General features: G+C 29.8%; 1 protein-coding gene across 1 annotated transcript; it reads right to left on the bottom strand.

The window, feature by feature from the left end:
* Positions 1-6,376: 6,376 nt before the first annotated feature.
* On the bottom strand, positions 6,377-7,253 carry LOC109165434. Its single transcript, XM_019314188.1, has one exon. It carries the CDS (start codon positions 7,157-7,159, stop codon positions 6,461-6,463), a length of 699 nt encoding a protein of 232 aa, XP_019169733.1. The 5' UTR covers positions 7,160-7,253; the 3' UTR covers positions 6,377-6,460.
* Between the last annotated feature and the right edge of the window lie 13,168 nt (positions 7,254-20,421).

Genomic DNA, 20,421 nt, shown 5'->3' with positions numbered 1-20,421 from the left:
GTAAATGTAATATTAATCATTGATAAATAATTTAATTGTTTAAAAAAGTTTAATATTTATGATAAAAAAAAAAAAGAAGATACTTTTAATAAATTAAAAAATGTAATATTTTTAAATGAAAATGTAATAGAGTTAATACGCAAAATTGTCCTTGACTATAATGGTTTTTTTCAATTTCGTTCGAATTGACTTTGGTGACCTAATGTAGTCCAAGACTTTTGTGTTTTTGCTCAATTTAGTCATCCGTTTGTTACCAATTTGAGAGAATAACAAACGGAAGATTAAATTGAGCAAAAACCACAAAAGTCTGAGACTACATTAGGTCACCAAAGTCGTTTATGACGAAATTGAGAAAAACCACTATAGTTAAGGACCATTTTGGGTATTAACTTAAATGTAATATTAAGAGTTAAAAAGTTACTTATGATAATCAACTTGGTTGGCGTGAGTGGCTGTGCACTCTCATCCCTTAAGAAAGGTCGGGAGTTTGAACCCTCTCTCATCTGGAAAAATCAATATGGCCAGGGTCAGGAGTTCGAACCCCTCTCATATGGAGAATATGGTACTGGCATGCTCAGGACACCTCATTGTCTGACAAAAAAAGAGTTACTTATGAATGAGGATCCGTAATACAGTCTTATAATTTGTAAAATTTATTATATTAAACATAAAATTATATATAGAATTCTCTTTAATTAGGAAAGAGTGTTCTAATTGTGATGCGGAAAGACAATTGGTATATGGAAAACTGGAAACTCCTTTACATTTTAATGATTTTGAGAATTTTGAAGAAGCACTCAATTAAATAATAATAATAATAATAATAATAATAATAATAATAATAATAAATAAAATTAGGAGTTTAGAAGGGAAAGTAATACCAAAACTTAGTATTCCTATTATTAGACAACTTTATTTTTTAGGTAGTTTACTATCTTACATTTGTAAACTCTCTAGCTTATATATAGTCCTTTCAAGTCCAAAAAGAATCCAAGTTCTCTATCTAATCTCTCAATTACTGTGCTCATTCCTTTAAACAATGTCCCAACAAAACGTTGTTCCAACGATTTTTCCATATGAAATTACCCCAACTCAATCTTCAACCCCATCTGATTCTTCACATATAATCCCATGGATCAAATTACATCGTGTGTTGATCATAATTATGGTTATAATTGGAATCATTCTTATTGCATGCTTATGTCTCAATTATAAGCGCGGTAGCAAAAGAAACAACGGAGATTTAGAAGCTGGTCAAGATACTGTTGCACCTATAGCATCAAATGCAGCACCAACGACATCAAATGCAACACCTACAACATCAAATGCATAGTCATCTGAGATGATGATTTGTTAGCATTTAGGTTACAAAATATATAAGTTTAAGGTTTTCTATATTTTTCCTTTCGGATATACTTATTAGTGTTTAGTTCGTTAGTATATGTCTATGTTGTCAAACACATTACTTTTTATGCAAGTAAGCTCAATTTTGGCACATAATTACTAGCACCATGATTATTTTTCAGTAATTATAGTGAGAATATATATCAAGTATTTAACTTCTTTTCTTTTTTAAATTTTGATGTTGATATTGTTGGGGATAGCTTTGTCCTCTTCCTGCCCCCCCCCCCCCCAAAAAAAAATAAAATAAAAAAATCATGTCTTTTGACTCCACTCTATTCGTACGTAACAATGTTATCCAATTTAGTGTAATGTGACATACATGGATTAAGGATGGGATGGGCTCCAATTCTAACATCTAATTCACGGGGTAAAATCATACCAGACAATATTTTATAGGGAAATTTGTAAAAATGCCCCTTTATAATATGCCAATTATCAATGTCACTCCTAAAATTATGAGTGGTGTAAATATTGCCCTTCAATTATCAAAATGGTGCACATATAGCCTCTCACGTAACGGATCATCAATGCCGCCATCTCTATTTTTTCTTCTTTTCGAAGAAGCACTCAGTTAAATTACTTAAATAATAATAATAATAATAATAATAATAATAATAATAATAATAATAATAATATTATTATTATTATTATTATTATTATTATTATTATTATTATTATTATTATTATTATTATTATTATTATTCTTTATATCGTTATATATAAGAGTCGATAAAGTTAGACCTATAATGGGTATAAAACATATCCGTCAAATTATTAAATAAAATATATAGTTCAGATTGTAAAAATTTTAACTTTTTCTTGAGATTTATAAATTTATCCTTAATTATAGGGAGATGTGTCAAATAGGCCCATCTACTACTACCAAGTGCTCAATTCCCACCACGAACTAAACTAAAGGCTAATTAACCACACTTACCTGCTAAATTTGTTCACTTGACTTTTTTGCAAGTTGCTAACAGGTTACCAATCCAATTATTATTAAAAAACTAATTTTAAAATAATTTTAAAATTAAAAAAAAAAACACGAAATTTCATAGCCAATGCAAGTCGCTGCCATGGCCGAAGAACGCTCCTTATCTCTCTTTTTTCGTTCGTAATCGTTGTTGACTACAGAGGGGAAAACAATTAATTGTGGCTAAAAAGTCATTAGGCTTAATGGACTAAGCTAGTTAAATAATATTAACTTAGGATAAAACCAAAAAAAAAAAAAAAACTAAAAAAAACTAAAAATAATAATAAAAGTCATTAGGCTTGTGAAATTCCATTTTTTTTAATTTTTAATTATTTTTTTAATAATTAGATTAGTAACCTGTTAGCAACCTGCAAAAAAAGTCAATTGAACAAATTTAGCAGGTAAGTGTGGCTAATGAGCCTTTAATTTAGTTCGTGGTAGAAATTGAGCACTTGGTAATAGTAGATTAGCCTATTTGACACTTCTCCCTTAATTATATGATTTTATTCCCTTAAACACCCACACACTGTTAACTTCTTTGTTAAAAATTATATTCTCCGTTAACTTACTCATTAATTTCAATAAGAAATGTCTTAGGTTCAAACATCATCCCAATCAAAGTTGGCATAATTAACTTTCTTAATCTATTTTATTCTTATTAAATCAAATAAATTAGTTGCCACAACAAAAAATAATACATATGCATTTCTTTAATTTAAAATTATGTGTCTATAAGGCCTTTATTCAAAAAAAAAAAATATTCATTATTAATAAATTAAATAAGAGAAATAATTTATTAGTTATATTATTTTTATTTTCTCCCATGCAAAAATTCTTTACATTCAAATTCATCAATGGATTATATTCACTACATTGTCCATTATCTTTTTTTGAAAACCATTGTCCATTATCTTCTTTTTACACTATCTTGTAATTAAATATCAAAGTTATAATACAAAATAATATTATATATTTATTTACCAAGTATTTTAATAAGACCATGAAAATAAATTTAAAAAATAGTTTGAAGCCAATCATATAAATTACTTGGGGGAATTGTTGACCAAGAATATTAAAATAACCCAACAAATTGAAGCGGGAAACTAACTCGTAATATCTTTGGATTACATCATATTTAAAATGTTCAAATTTTTACTACTTTATCTAATCTTATTCCTTAAACTATGGATTTCTATATTCACATTTCACAATAACTCATTCACAATAATGATTGAACCAAATGAACTCCGAACGGACCACCTAAATGACTAATATGTTTTGATGTTGATAATAATATGTAAATGTTAATTATATCATTATCTTACGTAGCTACATTTAAAACTCATTATTAAACTATCAATGTAGGGCAATAGAACATCATAACACATTTGATGCATTGAAAAGATGTCGAAACTACAACCATACTGCAATCAATTTGGCAAACCTATAAAATGAAAAAATTTCAGAATAGCCACCGTTAATTCATTCATTGATGCTCTATGTAAAATACTTATTTTGCATTCATTAAATATATTAGAACTAATATAAATTTACAATTCATTTCATCTACTAGACTCAACCTGCTTAGATTATGGCAAAATCAGCATCAATCTTTACAACAAAATTACTTGGTATATCAAATGTAGTCACTATTTAAAAAAAAAAAAAAGTTTATGCACAAAGTAATTTAACACCAAGGTTAGTATCAATTCAATAAAAAAAAAAATTAAAAACACACGCACACACGCAAAATCAAGTATTACAACTCATTCATATTAATTCTAAAAATATGAACTTAAAAAATAAAATGTGCAAAATGGATATGAAAATTATTGATAAATTGGACACGTTGCAGCATCAGTATTCTAACTACCTGCAGAGTTATTGTTGTTACTATCAAGTAAACAATTTTTTTTTTTTTTTTTAAAAAACAGTTACAGAAGATGAGAATACAAGAGTGTATATCTCAGTATACCTCTAAACACTCCTATATATTAGGATACAATCTCAAACTAATTCTATCACCACATATTAACTAACTATAGGTTATACAAATAATAACATCAATAATAATAATACTCACGCCCATGAACCTTATACAAATATAATAAATATTAATATTTTATTTAATACTTCCACATGAAATATGTAGGAGAAAAATTACCACTACAAAATATCAACAAAGACTTTCAAGATCAAGAATTCATAGTACAACTAAGATCTCAGTCATATACCCAATAAGGAAAATCTACAGCTTCCTACACCATAATCTCATTGTATGACGTTTTCATTTATGCTACCAACAATAACCCAATTGCAAATAACACACTGCCAACAAAAAAAAAAAATGACAAATAGTGAAGATGAAGACAATGACAATGCTACTCAAAAGAGAATTAAGAATACTTAGAAAAATTCAAACTAAAAGTAGTATTTATAAGTAGTATTTATTTAGACTATCGTTTTTAGACTAAGTGTTTAGCCTATCGATTTTACAAAGTTGCAAACATTTATTTCAGTAACAATTATAATGAATCTCCTATATTATATTGCATTCATATACTTTGAGTTACATATTTAAATAAACAAATTCGACATTCAATTACCTATGTATGAATTTCTCCTATATAATCTTGCATTGATATATTTTAAAATACTTATATTTAAATATAATCATTGAGTATTAAACCATTCGCGTAGTGCGCGTGTAAAACTATAGTAATAATAATAATATTAGGAGGAGTGTGGGGGGCCTTTAGAATTGGGGTTCAACCTTTTGAAAGAATAATAATATTAGGAATTTAGAAGGGAAAGTAATACCAAAACTTAATATTCCTATTATTAGGCAACTTTTTTTTTTTTTTTTTTTTTTGGATAGTTTACTATCTTACATTTGTAAACTCTCAAGCTTATATATAGTCCTTTCAAGTCCAAAAAAAAATCCAAATTCTCTAATCTCTCAATTACTGTAGTCATTCCTTTAAACAACGTCCCAACAAAACGTTGTGTCAATGATTTTTCCATATGAAATTGCCCCAACTCAATCTTCAACCCCATTTGATTCTTTCCCAACTCAATCTTCAACCCCATTTGATTCTTTCCCAACTCAATCTTCAACTCCATCTGATTCTTTCCATATAACCCCATGGATCAAATTATATATTGTGTTGATCCTATTTATGGTTATAATTGGGACGATTATTATTGGATACTTATGTTTCAATTGTAAGTGCAGTAACAAAAAAAAGAAATAATAACGCAGATTTAAAAGCTGGCCAAGATACTGCTGCACCTACAACATCAAATGCACCACCTACAACATCGAGTGCACCACCTACAACATCAAATGCATAATCATCTGAGATGATTTGTTAGCATTTATGTTTCAAATATATGTTTAAAGTTCTTTATATTTTCTCTTTTGGATATACTTATTAGTGTTTAGTTCGTTAGTATATGTCTCTATGTTGTCAAACACATTACTTTTTATGCAAGTAAGCTCAACTTTGGCATGTAATTGCTAACACCATGATTATTTTTCAATAATTATAGTGAAAATATATATCAAGTATTTAACTTATTATTTTTTAAATTTTGTATTATATTCTAAACTCTAATGATCAAATTCCAAAATTAGTAATGTAATTTTTACTTAACTCACCCGGCACAAACACATAAAATAAAAGTCAAAATCCTAATAAAAATTGAACCAAACACCTCTCAACCACAAAGAATTACAAACTCTATATGAGGAATTTGGGATCAACAATAGTTTTAATAGCCAGGGCAGGCTAGGCGGCCATGGTTCTAACCAACCTATGGCTGGATTGTCCAATAATTAGCCAGAAGCCATAGCCAATTTGGACACAGTTTGGCCAAAAACCATGCCCAATTCGCAATATAATTATCACGTACCTTATGTCACTGTCTGTCAATGCCAAATATCTTTTCCATATAAAATAATTACTAATTTAAAAATAATATTATATCATCCCAATATGCTAAAATCATTACAATAATAATTTCAAAATAATAAATAAAAAAACACAAATCAATATTGTCTGCCATGACCGGTTCTCTATCCTACAGGGACACCTTTCTGTCGCAATCAAGATTCTCAATACCTTGGCTCGACAGGTCGAACGACATCGTACAGTTCAATCTCACCGTAGCGCTCTTCTTTATGATCCCCAAAACCTTTGCTCTCCCGTGAATCCTAGTAGTCATACCGACGGGCAGTTCGCCGGCGATCAAATCACTGGTCAGCCGCGGCACGCCTATTAAATTCTGGACCATAACGATGACCGTCGAGTTTATCTTTAACGTCCGCCTTGCCCGGGCGTTCCCCGGCGGAACCTGGGCTTCACCCACCACTCTCCCGTCGTACAACAAGCTCATCGTGGCCTCGTCGAACCTGAACGACGCGGCGTTCGGGTTTTTCACCGACACGCCGGCGAACAGGGTCAGGTTAACGTTGGGGTTGAGGTTTCTTGTCGTGAGAGAGCTTAGACCCTCGATCTGGATCGAGTCCATCCTCACCGTAGGATCCTTTACGCGGAAAACCGTGAAAGCTAATATCAGAATCACCAGAATTATGATCAAAGTCACCACGCTGCAACACCCGCAACACTTGATGCACTTGCGTCTCCGTCCAGCCTTGCTGTCCACCGGCCGGCCGCCGCTCTCGACGTCGTCCGCACGGTGGCTGTGCCCGGAAACGGCCGGTGCCAGTGGCTGGACTTGCTCGTGAGCCGGCGATTGTGGAGTGGTTGTGGCCATCATCAACTAATAACGCAACTTTAATTCGGTGATAATAATGTAATAGGAGCTAGATAGTATAGGTACGATGTGCAGACATGAATGTTTGGGCTTATATATATATGTTTTAAGGATTATTAAAGATTATTATTGAAGTAGTAATTAAATGTTTGATTATTATGCATGTGAAGAAGATGGACTCTCATTAACCGCGTGCCACGGCTTTGGCGTTGAATGTTTGACATGTGACGAGACTTTGTTTACTTGTACTAGAAGCAGAAACAATAAGTATACAGCCTTAATTGGAAATTGGAAGCTTCTTCTATATATCTATCGTCAATTCTCATCGTCATGAGGTAAATAAATAGCTTTAAATAACAGGAAAACACAAAGTGATGTTAGGTGCAATCATTATATCGTGCCCTGTCTAAAATAACCTCGTTTTTTATGTTAAGATTTTATGTGTATTCTGTTAAGAGTTTATATTAGATTATGTGTATTATGTTATGAGTTTATGTGTATTCTACTATACAATTATGTATATTCGAAACAGGAGATTATTTTTAGAAGTTAACGATAAAAACGATAAACGGAATTTCTATAAAAAAAACATATACAAAACTACGTTGTTTTGATTAGGGAGTACAATGCATTATACACTTTGGTGCACGATATAATTTGCCTGTTAGGTGCTTGTTAAGAAAACATATGCGTTTATAAAATTAATATTAATTAATCGGTTTGATTCAATATGGTTTAATTCTTTGCATTATGATCTAAGACATGTATTCATATAAATAAAAGATATATATTTCATTGGTAAAAAAATATTATAAATTGTATTATACAAATTTAATTTTTAAAATTTATATTATAATTGAATTAAAGAGTTAATTCGATGAATGATGCATTGACTATTATTGACACTTACCAATTTTTATTATCGAATTTTAATTAGATCATAAATGAGTTAATACCCAAAATCGTCCTCGACTATAGTGGTTTTTCTCAATTTCGTCCTAAACGACTTTGGTGACCTAATATCGTCCCAGACTTTTGTGTTTCGCCCAATTTAGTCCTCCATTTGTTATTCCGTCAAATTGGTGTTAAATTAAGGGACAATTCAGTAATGTCAATATTGATCTCTCTTTACTTTCAACTTGTGAAGTGCGAAATTCCTCTTTCTTGTACAAATTACACCCAGAATTACTCCCGGACTTGCAAATCAAATTTTATATTCGCAGTTTTAGGAGTAATTCTGGGAGTAATTCGTAAAAAAAAAAAAAGGGATTTCGCAGTTCACATGCCTATGAGTAAAGAGATGCTAATATTAAAATTACTGAATTGTCTATTTATTTAACACCAAATAGACAGAATAACAAATGAGGGACTAAATTGAGCAAAATCACAAAAGTCTAGGACTAAATTGAGCGAAACACAAAAGTCTAGGACGATATTAGGTCACCAAAGTCGTTTAGGACGAAATTGAGAAAAATCACTATAGTCGAGGACGATTTTGGGTATTAACTCAATCATAAATGGTTCATTAACTATTGACATTTACCAATTTGCATTATCAATTTTCAAGTTGACCATAAATAGTCACTTGACTGTTGATTTCATACCAAATTTGGTCATTCAATTAAATATCCATTTAGTAAACGAGTTAATTCCAACAATGGTCCTCCGACTATATTGATTTTCCAAAATTAGTCCTTGACTTTTAATTTGGACACTTTAGGTCCCTTGACTTTCAATTTCTTTCCAATTGAGGTCCTTTCGTCAGAATACGGTTAATTGAATTTTAAATGAAGGGGTAAACTCATCATTTCACCTGCCTATGTATTATTCTTAGTATTTCTCCATTGTATACGCAATATCTATGAAGATAATCTTAGTCGAAACCCTAAAATGTTCATCGTCGTTCCCCATTTGCTGACTACTCGTGTGTGCGTTCCTCTATTATTGAGATGTTTACAAGGTATAACAGCGAACTACGAAGGGAGAAATACGAAGAATAATACATAGGCATGTGAAAGGACGAGTTTACCCCTTCATTTAAAGTCTAATGAACCGTATTCTAACGAAAGGACCTCAATTGGAAATAAATTGAAAGTCAAGGGACCTAAAGTGTCCAAATTAAAAGTCGGGGACTAATTTTGGAAAATCACTATAGTCAGAGGACTATTGCTGGAATTAAGTTAAGGGTAATAATGTAAAAATTGACTTGTTCTTGAGATATGCAAATTGAGTTCATAAATTTAATACTTTGGGATCATAATTAGTGGAAATGTGAAGAACTAAAATTTTACATTATTATCTTTAAATTTAATTTTTACTAAATTGATATTTAATTAAAGAACCAATTTTTTTCTCACAAAAAAAAAGTAGAGAACCAAATTTAGAAAATATATATATAAAAATCAATAGTCAATATACCATTTATGGTGAAATTGAAATTCGATGATAACAATTGATAAATGTCAATAGTAAAAAATTATTTATATAGTGCAATTAAAAGTAGAAAATAAATGTCAACAGTCAATATGTCATTCCTTGAATTAACTCTTGAATTGTATTATATGTTCATCGTTTCAGGGGGGAAAAAAAAGTTCAGATGGCATATGATTTTGATCATACTATTATGAGATTCTATGTAAGTTATGTCAAAGAATATACTAAGTCAAATTCGTCATATTGACACAGACAATGATTTCAATAATATTTGTATCTTAGTTCAAATTCCACATGTTTTGCCTTACAATTTCGTTATTTCAGTAACAAATTTTATATTAAGAAAATGTCCAACTTGCTAATTCTAGAACAAACATACAAAATTACAAAACTGAGTTTAGTATTGATAAGATGATGAATGTAGAACGGCAGAAGTAAAATTTGTATTTAATATATATATATATATATATATATATATATATATATATATATATATTTGTCTCCCTAAATTTACCCATAATATTTACTTATTCATATTATAATGAAACTCTTTATATTCATTGGTTATTTTTAATTTTTTTTTTTGAATATTATTGACTTTATTACAAGATAGTATATGTTCTACATTTTCACTACAACTTTAAAAAAATCAACTCAGTAATTATTAAAAACAAAAAAAAAAACAAAAATTAATCTAACCATATACTAATTAATCTCCAGCCATAACTTCCGTTTGATGAAGATTGGATAGTCTCTTTGTCTTAGGAGTGAGTCACAAAAAGCTCTGTGTTGTTACTACGAATCAACGTGAGAAATAGAGTATATTTCTTTGAGTTGCGTGAATATCTTTAATTACCTATTGTTATCATATTTAATGCATAGTTAAATAATGCACCAATAAAAAATTAATAATTATAATGAGGGAAAAGCGCTACATAAACAACTTCTTAGGTAATAAAGATTTGGGTGAACTCTTATTTGAAAACCAGAAAAATGACTTCTGAAAAATATTTTTTGAAAAATTAGTCATTTTCTAGAAAATCTTTTCATTTCTCGTGTTTGGTTGCATTCCAAAAATATGTATTGATGTGTTTGGTTCATTTTCTTGAAAATGGGTAGAATTATATAATTAAATATTTTAATTGTTTTGTTTAGAATATAATAATAATAATAATAATAATAATAATAATAATAATAAGTGGTGGTAGAGGTGGCTACGATGGTGGTGGTATGATGGTGGTCGTGTGGTGGTGGTGGTTGTAGTGGTGGTGATGCCAGGGGTGATGATGGTGGCGGTGGTGGTGGTGGTGGTGATGGTGGTAGTGAGATGGTGATGGTATGGTGGTGATAGTGATGGTGTGAAAATTGTAAAATGACTTCTCAACAAATATGGGAAGTCATTTTCTAAAAAAAATGAATTATTTTCTTTTGACTTATATTTTTTAAAAAATGATTTACAGAAATCATTTTTCTATTTTCAAACATTACCCTAAGGAATAAACAATACGTTTGGAAGATATCAATATTCACTTGTGATTTTCGTCCCACCAAAATGGACATTTGGTGGGTTTCCCATAATAATTTATTTATTTATGCAACAATGAAATGTCATCTCACATTTCTTAGCAGCCAGCCAGGAGGCGTTAGTTAGTCAAAATAAAGCAGCGACGTTCTATGATGGTTAGACTACGTAAGAAGGGCCATGATACACACGGTAAGATTTACCACAAGTTTATTTTATTGAAATTCATTTTTAATATTGATTTTTTTTTTTGAGATTTTTTTAATATACTGAATGATCATTTTTAGCTATACTACTTAAAAATGAGTATTTAATACACTAAAAATGAATACTCAATATACTAAAACCGAACATTATCATTAGTTCACCTTGCATATAAATCTGTTGGGTTGGGCTTCCCTCCTATGTGAAAAATAGCTCATGTTTGGACCAAGCCTTTTTGTATCCACTAAATATTTTGTCAATCGTTATGCTATGGACCCGTGTCCAGCATGCATGCTGGACACGGGTAACAGTGCCGTTAGGCACTGTTATCTCCTCTTTTAAAAAAAAAAAAAAAAATCAGACCGCTTCGTTATAGGAGTATATGTTCATAATTTTATTACTATATGTTAATAACTGTAACATTCATAACTCCATAATTGTACGTTCATAACTCTATAATTGTACATTCATAACTCTATAATTGTACATTCATAATTTTCGAAGCTCTATGTTCACAATTTTATAGCTCTATGTTCATAATTTTATCACTATATGTTCATAATTGTAAGTTCATAATGTCAGAGCTCTTTGTTCATAATTCAATCAATAACTGTACATTCATAATTCCATAACTGTAGATTCATAATCTCATAACTATAGATTCATAACTCCATAACTCCATAACTGTACATTCATAATCTTCGAAGCTCTATATTCACAATTTTAAAGCTCCATGGTCATAATTTTATCACTATATGTTCATAATTGTAAGTTCATAATGTTAGAGCTATGTGTTCATAATTTCATAATTGCATAACTGTACATTCATAACGGCATAACTGTACATTCATAATCAAAAAAAAAAAAAAAAAAAAAAAAAACGCCGTTAACGGCAAAACACGCGCGATTTTTTTTTTTTTAACTAAATGACGCGTTTTTTTTTTTTTTTTTAAAAACGACGTCATTTTTGGGCCTGTGTCCACAATTCATTGTGGACACGGGTCCAGGGTATAATTTGCCATATTTTGTTTGGACCTCCACTCATCTTGAGCCCTAATTATTATTATTATTATTATTATTATTATTATTAGGGGTTATGAAGAGTTGAAAACTAGGAGTCCTTTGACATCTTGTGACCTTTCATGTTCTTCATTCCCTACAAATATGCTTAGGGATTTTGCATGCAAGATGACCACTAGACACACACACATATGTTGATTCGGCAAAGACGAAAGGTAGACGTGAGGCCAGACAGTGAAATAAAACAAAGATTTCTTTTACTTGTCTCTTTGTCTCCTTTGGTAGTTCGGCAACAGCGTGTTCGGCGGGTTTAATACTTTGTCGCATGCTTGTTGGTTTTGCCGTGAAGTTTGCCGAAGATCTTTGGAGTACTTTCTTCATCAAATATTTGTAGAGGTCGGTTGCTTGTTCCAGACATCGTTTTGGGTAATCTCGTACTACTTATATTCATTTTAACCCTATTTGGTAAAAAATTGGCTTATAGGCCAATTTTGGCTTATTTGACCACTATTAATTGTTTGATTTAGTTAAAATATCAATAGAAATGGTTGATTAATTAGCTTTTTGCAACTTCAAAAGGTTAAAATTCAAAAAGCTATTCCAAACAACTTTTTCAATTAGCTTTTTGAGAAAAGAAATATATCAAACAGCTATCAGCTAACAGCTAATTTACCAAACACTTTTCCACAATCATCTAATGTTATCAACTATTTATACCTTTTAATTAACACAATCAGCTAACAACAAATAACTATCAGCTAACAGCCATTTTACCAAACAAGGCCTTAATCTTGTACGTGATAGTTGAATATTTTGAGTACGTACGAGATATTATTCCTTTTTAGGTCTGGGAACGTGATAGAATGTATTTGGTTTGGAGTTGTTGTATTTGATGATTTGTAGGGTGTTTGGCTCGGGTGGTAGCCAGCAACTTTGTACCCAATATTTGTGATAGTGGAAACTTTGGTTGTGGTGGTCCCGTGGTTTTTCCCCGTGGTTTTGGCAATCGTTATGCTGTGCATCCGTATGCACCATGCATGGTGCATACGGATGCCAAAACGACGTCGTTTTATTAAAAAACGCGCGTCTTCCCTTTAAAAAAAAATTCAGGTTCGATTCCCAGCAACAACATTATATTGTTCATTCATCATGGAATTTTAGTTCATAGATTATGGAATTATAGTTCATTGATTATGGAATTATAGTTCATCGATTATGGAATTGTAGTTCATCGATTCTGAAATTTTAGTTTATAGATTATGGAATTTTAGTTCATTCATTCTGGAATTTTTAGTTCATAGATTAGATTATGGAATTATAGTTCATCGATTATGGAATTATAGTTCATCGATTACGGAATTTTAGTTCATATGTTGTTGCTGGGAATCGAACCTGATTTTTTTTTAAGGGAGACGCGCGTTTTATTAAAACGACGTCGTTTTTGCATCCGTATGCACCATGCATGGTGCATACAGATGCACAGCATAATTTGCCTGGTTTTGGGGTTTTCCACGTAAATCTTGTGTCCATTCCGTTGTTATTTATTTTGGGCTATTGTGTTATCTCGTATTTGTAGACCGTGTCGGGTCTGTGATTTTCATTGTCACAGGAAATCATGGTCCACAGTATAATTTGTCATAATTTATACAATAGAACAGTGTCTACCTTGCATTTTAGACCTTATTACAGATACATAATTTATTAACTGAAAACACATAATATTAAGGGTGTCAATGCGGACTGACACACCTTATTACGCGCGCCTCACCGTGGGTTGTAATTTTTGCGGAATAAAATTCTTCAACCCTAGCCCACTTTATGCAGGGTCGCAGGCACCCATGCATGAGGCAACTTCAATTTCTTTTTTAAAAAATATTATTATTGTATTATTATTATTATTATTATTATTATTATTATTATTATTATTAAAGTCAGAATTTATTCAATTTTTACTTTTTCTTTTTTCATCAACATTTTTTTTTCTTTCCTAATCACACTTTAAAAACCTTTCAAAAACTGCAACCGGGATAAAGAAATAAGGATGCTCTTATTGCCCAATGACACAAGCTCTCAACGCTAAACGTCAAACTCGTTTTGAACACGGCAAATGGTCTTACACCTCTCCACTTGAACACGGCAGGAAGCATTGAGATTGAAGTAAGGTTTGAATTTGGATTAATTACCAAAATGATCTCTTGAGTATAGTGAAATTATTAATTTTGTTCTTGACTGTTTATTTTTTTTTCTAATTAAAGCTCTCACCTTTATAAATTTTAACAAATTGGACCATATGTTTGTTAGCCGTTAAATTTCCGTTTACTTAGGATCAAATAGGTAATTTTATTATAGTCATTTTGGTAGTTAACTCTTCGATTTAATAAGAAAAGAAATAGTGCATGTGATGATCAAAATGATTCGTTGACTATAACAAAATTACTAATTTGGTCCCGAGTAAACGGATGCCTGACGAGATGACCAAATTTGTTAAGATTTTTAAAGTTGAGGGACTTAATTAGGCAAAAATAAAAATAAAAAATCAAGAACCAAATTGATAATTTTTCTATAGTCAAGAGACTATTTCGATAATTAACTCTTTGAATTTTATCAAAGATTGTATTTGTGCATGTAATATTTTCTTTTATATGGTTAAATTTTGTATTTGTGCATGTAATATTTTCTAAATTTGGTATGTGAATGTAAATTTCAATATTCTCATATATACGGATATTGGACAATTTATAATTGGAATAACGGTCAAATTAGCCATCGAACTACACACAAAAATGCAATCGGACCACTCAACTCAAAAAACATGCAATTAGGTTCCTGAACAACGCAAAATGAAACAATTGAACCCAAAAGTGACCTGCTTACCTGGAGTGGAGGTTATTTTATTAAAATAATAATTTTTTATTTTATTAAAATAATAATTTTTTATTTTATTAAATAATTGTAAATAACAAAATTAAAAAAAAAAAAAAAAAAAAAAAAAAAAAACGCCTCGTCTCCAGGCCGCCAGAGACGAAGCGTCTCCGGCAGCCTGGAGACGAAGGGAGCCCTTCGTCTCCGGTGACCTGGAGATGATGATTTTTTTTTTTTTTTAATTTAAATTTTGTTATTTACAATTATTTAATAAAATAAAAAAAATATTATTTTAATAAAATAACCCCCACTCCAGGTAAGTAAGTTACTTTTGGGTTCAATTGCATCATTTTGCACTATTCAAGGACCCAATTGCATGTTTTTTTAGTTCAGTGGCCTAATTGCATTTTCGTGTGTAGTTCGATGGCCTATTTGACCCTTATTCCTTTATAATTTTATATCATGGACCAGGATCCACAGTGCACTGTGGACCTTGATCCAGTACTCATAATTTGACTTCATAATGTACAAAATTTATGAACATAAATTATGTTTATGTGTATTATGAACATGAATTTTACACATTATGAAGTCAAATTATGTGTATTGAACCATAGTCCACAGTACTATGGACCCTGGTCCACGATATAAAGATTGCAGATATTGAATGTTGGTCACATGGGACATTTTAGGACTTGAAAATATCAACTTGTTGGCTTGTGGGTTGGACTAACTTGTGTTGACACCCTTAGGATGAAGTTATTATTTAAAAATTCATTAAAAAAAACAGTAATTATATTATGAATCACTAACATAATGTTCATTTTTAGTATATCAAAAATTCATTTTTAAATATACTACTTAAAAATGAATATTTATCAATGATTTAAATTGAGATATGGACCATGATCCATAGTATAATTTGTCGAAAATGAGGTACACCCAATCACAAGGGAAAATAAAAAAAATCAATCTAGTGTCACTTCCCAACTCCATCTATCCCTTTTCTTAATCTCCCTCACCGTTACCTTTAATTTTAGCTCCCGCATTCACTCCATTTTTTTTTTTTTTTTTTTTATGAAGCTCACCAAAAGTGGTTAGTTGTGGAGATTGCTAAGGAAATCAACTAGCTAGAATTGAGATTAAACAATTAAAGCTCCTCGAAAACACCTATTGTTTGTGTTTTGTGTTATACTCTTCAAATTCGATCATATTATCTAAATCTGGTATGCGTATGCATATTTTTTAAAAAAGTTATTTGTACTAATTTCTATATTCATATGTTAATTGGACTCAAATAATGAAATGAAAACTTAGATAATATAATGTTGATTGTGTTGGAAAAAAAATAGCTAAAAATGACATTAAAGCGGTCATTTTGAGGTAATATTTTGAGTGTATTTATTTTTAATTTGAGTTGAGTCAAGGTGAATTTGAATTCTTCTAATTGAGATCGAGAATTAATATGATATATTATATATTGGTGTGTAACTTCTTCGGATCTCGTCTCTTTGCCTGATAGAGAACTCTATTTTTAGAGCATCTATGTTGATTGGCGATGTCTATTGAATTTAATTGGAAAAATTAAAACTCTATCAGTTTCAAGAGTTACATAATTTAACTCTAATTTAATTGAGATTTAATTTTGTAACTACAAATTTAGTTATGTAACCGCCGGTATTAATTTCACCTAAATGTGAAGGTTATAAAATTAAGTGCTATGAATGCTATTAATTTCACATATCCTATGTATACATAGAGGTGTTGAGTATTAAGTTTTTTTTTTTTTTTTTTTTTTTTTTTTTTTTTTTTTTTTTTTAAGAGTTAGTGTCATATGGGTCCTCCAAGTATAATGGTTTTGCCACGTTTAGTCCTAAACTTTCAAATTGATCACTCTTAGTTTTTCGACTTTCAAATTTTTACCATTCGCGGTCCAAGTTAACCACTCATGGTCCTTCAATTATCAAATTTTAACCAGCCATGGTCAATTTAGGAGGATCTTGGCTTGTTAAATTTCGAAAGTTGAAAGACCATGGGTGGTAAACTTAGACCACAAATGGTAACAATTTGAAAATTGAAGGACCACAAATAGTCAATTTGAAAGTTTAAGATTAAATGTGGCAAAATTATTACACTCAAAAGATTGCATATGTTATTAATTCTTTTTTTTTTTTAATGATATACCTTAAAAATTCTCTTTCTCTCTCTCTATTTGAGGAGTTCTTCCTTTCAAAAGTTTAAAAAAAAAAAAAAAAAAAAATTAACAAGTCAGCCTACAAGACTTGTCAACCTACATGTAGTTGCTTAGGGCTTGAAGATACCAACTTGTGAGCTTTGTGGGTTAGTCCAGCCAGCTTGAATGGACAGTCCTAGTTAGATTAATTATTCAAAAACCCGCTAATCACCTTGTAATCAAGTGACATGGAATGACTCTTTCAAATGAGAGATCATGAGTTCAAGTCTCAGTAGGAGCGGTATTGACTCTTTAGGCTTCAATAAGTTGAGAAAGTATATACGAACAAATACTATATTCTACCAGAGTTAGTAGCTAGTATTCCAAAAAATAAAATATTCAAAAACCCTAAAGATAGAATCACATGGAAAACAAAATTAAATAAATAAATCTAGCATTGCTCCTTAACTCCCTTTCCTAATCTCTTCAACTTTATCATTTGGCTCTTGCATTCGCTCCATTAGATCAAGCTCCTCATAAGTAGTTAGTTGTGTAAATTGCTATGGAGATCAATTAGCATAATCGATCTAAACTTAATTAAGTTGTTAAAATTTCTCGTATTCACTTTTTGTTTCTGATGTGTTAAGCTTTTCGAATTTATATTATCCAGATCTCGCAAGCACATTCATTTTTTAAAAAGTTATTTGTACTTTTTATTTATACTATGAAAAGTGAGTAATGGTTCAGAAAGAGAAACAAATAATGGACTTGCTCCAAACCTAGTATTCACATGTAATAATTTGGAAATGAAAACTAATAGTGGGCTATCATATTTATTTTATATGTTTGAATCTTGTATTTGTACCTGTAATATCTTCTAGAACTGGTATATTTATATAATTTTGCTTATTTTTTAAGTTTAAAATAACTTATAAGGTTGATGAAAATTAAATTCGTGGTTAGTATGGTCCATTGCCATCGTGTGTGTTTTTCAGGGTGGGGGTTGCCAATTTGACAAAGAGAAAGATAGGACTCATTTTATTAAACACATACATAAGAAAATGGGAAGAGATGAGGGGTAACAACATTACCTTAAAAATGAGGCATAGACGAATATAGATTCACAAGGAAATTTGCATTTTTACTACGGAGAATATTTAGTATTGAAATTTTTTTTGTTAATTTTTTTTTTTATGAACGTATTTAATAGATCAACTCATCATATCCTTTACTTTGTCAAATTGATAATGACAATTGTCTGATAACTAAATGCATTTTGATTTATTATTTTGTAACTGAAACGATGTGTCATGTATGATTTCATTATGAAGGGATGATGTGAATGATTTTGTAACACACGTTGTCTTCTTTTATTTAGGAGAGTGGGGGTTGGGGGTTGGGGGTTGGGTGGGGGGGGGGTGGTGGTTAATGGTTATGTCCTTATCTTTGAACTTTTTATTTGTGTATTATGAATAAAATTATTTGATCTAGTGGAAGTGTTATATCTCCTTTTTTTTTTTTTTTTGTTTTTTTTTTTGTTTTTTTGTTACACTATTTTACTAAACAGGTCGTGTACTCTGCAAGCAATAGTGTTTTAAATAGGTTTGGAACAAATATGGGTAAAGTTTCACTTTTGTCTCACAATTATTAGTTCATTTGATATTTGTATTTCAAAATTTGTTTGGAAGAAATTACTTTTTCTCGATTAAAAAGAATTGAAATATGTCACAATAATATTCTAGATCATTAATTAAAAATGGAACGAGAATTATGTAAATTGGAAAATAAAATGTTAATAATTGACTGGAAATTAAAAATGAAAAAATGAATGGAAATTAGGTTAATTGGAAAAGTAAATGAATATTAATAATTGCTTGAAAATTAAAAAAAAAAAATTATAATTGACTAAAATGGAAAAGGAAATGGTCAAATTATTATATTTTAAATTTTCACAATAATATTACACAGTAGACTAAATCAAATCACAATTATATCATAAATCATTCACAATTTCAGACAATGGAACGAAAATATTTCAATAATAATACTCTACATCATCAAGTAATGAAAAATTAAAAATGAAAATGAACTATTTCAATAATAATATTCTACATTATCAATAGTAAATGTATATTTTAAAAAATAGTAAAGGTAAATTAAAAATGGAACGAAAATTAAAAATAAAACGGAAATATTTCAATAATAATATTTTATATCATCAAATAAAAATGGAACGGAAATTAGGTAAAAATATCACTGCATCTATATTCTAATTGACTAATTGTCTGAAAATAAAAAAATAATAATTGATTGAAAGTGAATCTAATATTACTAATTGACTAAAAATATAAAAGAAAACGAATATTAATAATTGACTGCAAATAAAGAATGATCCATAATTGATTAAAATAAACAAAGAAATGATCAGATCATTGCATTTTAATTATAAATGGAACGAAAATTAAAAATTTGTCAAAATATTTCAATAATAATATTCTACATCATCAATAGTAAATGCATATTTTAAACAATAGTAAAGATAAATTAAAAAATAGAACGGAAATATTTCAATAATAATATCTACATCATCAATTAAAAATGGAATGAAAATTAGGCAAAAATATTACTGCATATGATATTCTAATTGACTGAAAAAAAAAAGAATAATTGGCTGAAAATGAATATGATATTACTAATTGACTGAAAATATAAAAGGATCATTAATTGAATGATATTCTACCGTTATATATTTTCACCCGAGTAACTTGTCTTGATGAACTGAAGGTGTTAGCTCTAGACGATGATAGACAAGATTGTGTTGCCACTACCAATGTGGTCCACAAAGAGATTTCAGTAATGTGTAAATATAATCGGTGATATTATGTTTTTTTAGAAAAAGGAAAAATTGATATATATATATATATATATATATATATATATATATATATATATATATATATATATATATATATATATATAGACAAAAAATATATGTTCCCTACAAATGAATTAGGATAGCAATTCATTCATAGTTGTTAGAGAACGAGCACA

Source organism: Ipomoea nil, unplaced genomic scaffold (assembly GCF_001879475.1).
Source record: "Ipomoea nil cultivar Tokyo-kokei standard unplaced genomic scaffold, Asagao_1.1 scaffold3069, whole genome shotgun sequence".
NCBI lineage: Eukaryota > Viridiplantae > Streptophyta > Magnoliopsida > Solanales > Convolvulaceae > Ipomoea > Ipomoea nil.
Note: the sequence above shows the minus strand (reverse complement) of the source record. Positions and strands in the feature narration are given on the sequence as shown.

Excerpts from the sequence above, each read along its gene's own strand:
- LOC109165434 (XM_019314188.1), bottom strand. The coding sequence starts at position 7,159 with ATGATGGCCACAACCACTCCACAATCGCCGGCTCACGAGCAAGTCCAG.